This window comes from Procambarus clarkii, chromosome 53 (assembly GCF_040958095.1).
Source record: "Procambarus clarkii isolate CNS0578487 chromosome 53, FALCON_Pclarkii_2.0, whole genome shotgun sequence".
Lineage (NCBI taxonomy): Eukaryota > Metazoa > Arthropoda > Malacostraca > Decapoda > Cambaridae > Procambarus > Procambarus clarkii.
The window spans coordinates 30,020,859-30,024,684 of NC_091202.1; the positions used below are offsets into that span (position 1 = coordinate 30,020,859).

Consider the following 3,826-nt stretch of genomic DNA (forward strand, 5'->3'; position numbering starts at 1 on the left):
TGCTGGGGGCTCTACAAGAATGTAACAACTCTTGTATATATCTCAAAAAAAAAATATATATTTATCTCATTTAAATTAGTATTTTAATCATCATGTATTTATTAATCCATTCACATTTTTAGATAGTTAATCACTTGTATTTATACACTTAACCATCATTAATAACTATTCATTTGCATATAATTTATATATTCTTTCCCGTTATATTAATTATTTTCTATTTATCTATTTATAACAGTATTTTTCCATCACCTTTTATCTATCTTTTCAATCTCTTATCATTTGTAATTTACATATTAGCAATCAACAATTTATATGGTGCAAATTTAAATTTTTAAATTTTGCCCCAAGGGGCGAGTTTATTGGGCAGCGTCACTCATCTTGTGAGTGAACACACCGCCATAGCAGAATGTACAACACTCCCCAATAGGAAAAAAAACCCGTTGGGTTGTTCATCCTGTCACTTGTACCCAGACACAGCTGGGACTTGCTTAACTGTCTCAAGTGAACAACTCCTCAAACAAGAAGATTAACATTTATCAACCCTTAAAAGCTTACGTTATCTTACGGGTGCAAAATGGGGAAATCTTTTAAGAACAGTATCAATATTTGACAAATAGTGTTTCCTAACTCAAACAATGTGTGGTTTATTATTCTACACATATTCCTAATGTCTCTCAGGTGTTCACATTCACGTAGATAGTGGTCAAGGCGGTGTCCATCACTCTCACCACAGATTCTGCAACTTCGCTGATCAACTGTTGTTTCCATTCCAAATCTCCATGGATATTTGTATCCAAGACGGATTCTCGCTATTACTGATTCTCTCCCTCGTCGTCCTCCTCTTCGGCCATAATGATTGGGATTGCCAGCTGCAACCATGTTGTACCATCGTACAGATTCACTGGTTTGTGCTTCTATCCTCCTTTCCTCAGTTACCTTGTCACGGTGATGTTGCCTGATAATATCTCTAATTTGTAGTTGAGTCTTGGGTATGAAGTAATCAATATGGTCTCCTTCAGCGCCTTCAGCAGCCAGCACATCTGCTCGTTCATTCCCATATATTCCAACATGGAGGGGATCCACAGAAACTTGATGACTCTTCCCTGATTGGTAAGTACTCTCACAGCTCTCTTAATTTAAGCGACTATTGCAAGATTTTCTGCCTGATTTTTACTTAGGCTTTGCAGTGCTGCTTTTGAATCGGTGCAAATCACTGCACCATTAGTGTTCCGTTCAAGAAACCTTAACGCCATAACAATGGCAGTTAGCTCTGCTTGCGTTGAAGAGGCATAGTTCTCAATACGTGCTTTTTCTTCATTTCTGCGTTGGAAAGTATTATCCTTGATTATCGTGTATGCTGCACCAGCCCTGCCATTGACAGGATTAGATGACCCGTCAGTGTAGATTTCATCTAGTTCATCTCCGGCTTCTTTATAAATTTCCTCGAGATACTTGTGCCTCATTTCTTGTGGTATCATGTTGGATTTTTTTCATTGCCATTTCATTGATGATGATCTTGCATGAGTCATCCTCCCCAGGGAGGTAACCTCTCTACAGGCAGGAGCTCACGGGCTTACTCAAGCAGGTGAAGCTTGTTACGGTATATCGTATTCGTGTTATTTCATCGCATAAAGGCACGATTATTTAAGTCATACGTTCATTATTACAGGAAGAACGAGGTTAACAACCATGGAGGTCGTTTAACTGTCAGCACGGTGTGGCTCGTCCGGTGGCGGGAATGTCTGTTAGCCAATCAGAACCACCGGGCGAGGTAACGTGTGCTGGCCGGGGGCATGTGGAAGATACAGACATCTACTCCCCTCCATTGAGTCAACAAGCTGTCGTCGCGTTTGGATGTGTGACCAACGGACCCAACTGTTAGTGTGCTCCACCCTCATGAAGGAAGGGACCTCGAGGCATGGTCGACGCTCTTGAAAGTTTATGGAAGATAACAGCTGTGAGATTTAGAGGTCGGCATGGAGGTTGTGAGGAGGTGGTTCACCAGCTCACTTACAATAGTGCTCTTATGCCTGTGGGAGCCAGTACACTTGTTAAGTGCACTTGTTAAGTGGGCGGACTTAAGTTTTGTACCAGCAACCGAAACATCTAGTGTTTGGGCTCATGTGAGAGCCCCAGTCATCAGCAGTCCATAAATGTTACCTGGCCGGGGTGGCATGTCTGTGGACAGTGCTAGAGCTGATAGCATCATCTCATTGTATGGCATGGAGCCAGACAACTTTGCGCGCGAACGCCTAGGCCGCAGGCGTGGGGTGAAACATGTGGGGCCCCACGCTCGCTGGCCACTTGAGTGGTTGTCATGGAGACAGCCGCCATCTTAGTAAACATCTTGAGCCGCCAGGTTGGTCGAGCCATCTTGGAGCTGCCCTAGGGGCTATGCTACACCGTCGCTGATTGGATGAGAGGGGTAGGCCGCTGTATGCCTTCCTCTCATTGGTTATTTCGAGAAGGACGCGGGAATAGCCGTTCTGTAGCATCATTCTGAACTCAGCCGCCACCTTGTCAAGACGCATCCTGTACTCAATTCGGCCAAATTGGAGTATAGGGCGTCGTGGTGGCTGGACTACAACTGCTGATGCTTCCTGCTTCACCTACGACATCGGTCGTCACAGAATCCGGCCGAAGTCGTCGCTTGGAGGGGTTTAAGACATTATTGTATGCAGGGGGTAGAGGTACAGTGATCTGGGATCGTGGGGGAATGTGCTTACGAGCAGCAACAGACTCGTAGATCCCATACCAGTGATGATTAGACTTGCTAGTGCTCTGTAGCAGTCGATGGGAACGGGGAAATTCGTGTCAGTGTTAAGGCAATTTCCCATGTTGGTGTGAGACGCTATCGTTGTGCGCGTCACCTGGGTATGAACGCTTCACTTCACCGGGGAGTCGAGGGTGCGAACTCGGCCGTGTTGAGTGGGAGGGGTTCGAGTGTGCGCCAATTTTCCGAATAAGTACTACGGTCAGGAACTACCCGCCGCCTACGCCACCCGGAGCGAGCCAGCCACCTATAGCGGGGTGCCTGATGTATGGGAATGGTGTGTAAAGCCGGCAGTGTGAATGAGTAAGTACCTATGTGTGTATTGCGGTTATTAGTGGTCTCTAAAGCTTGAATTCGAGGTCAAGTGTTCCGTCACATTGTCACGCAGCACCTGTTCAGGTGGAGTGAATTGTGGGCGAGGAGATTAATCACCTGTGTTGTCATCTTGTCAGTCCAGAGGGACTTAAGTGTACACAGACGTACAGTGTGTGTGTGTGTGTGGGTACACACGGGAACACAGAATATACATAGATTAGCCAAGGACTGAGAAGATGTCCATGTAATAAATTCTTTTATTTCATTGTGGTAATCATTTTTGATCGTCCGTGGGACGGAGTGATATCATTTCCATGTGTGGTCTTGCAGGTGTGGAATTCCAACACTGAGCGCTCAGGTATGTGTAACGCCAGTGATTCCTGGCAATGATTATTGTGGAGTGTGCCACAGTGTGGCTTAAATTTCTTGTAGTGTTCCCAGGGCCGTGACAAGTGTGATTTATATAAATATATATTGTGGTTGCAGTATTAATTAACGTAATTTTGGTGAGGTTTGGTGAGTGACGAGGCCGTCTAGAGAGACCGCCCCCGCTCTGTCGAGTAACGTAACTCTCTAGTGTTTATCGGCATGCGTGACCGATAAATCACTCACCCATGTGATTTAAGGAGTGTGAGATTCTCCTTAGTGTTCCCAATAACGTTTGATAGCTGTAGGCTACATGTGTCAGCGGTAATTATATATATATATATAAATCATAGTGTCACGGTGCCCAGT

At 45.0% G+C, this 3,826-nt stretch overlaps 1 protein-coding gene across 1 annotated transcript in view; it reads left to right on the top strand.

Annotated features, from left to right (window-relative positions):
• Positions 1-1,741: 1,741 nt before the first annotated feature.
• Positions 1,742-3,826, top strand: part of LOC123767143 (neuronal acetylcholine receptor subunit alpha-7) — a 139,813-nt gene continuing 137,728 nt past the window's right edge. The window contains exon 1 of the mRNA XM_069304984.1: positions 1,742-1,880. Coding sequence (XP_069161085.1) covers positions 1,742-1,880 — 139 coding nt within the window. The remainder of the gene's footprint in view (positions 1,881-3,826) is intronic.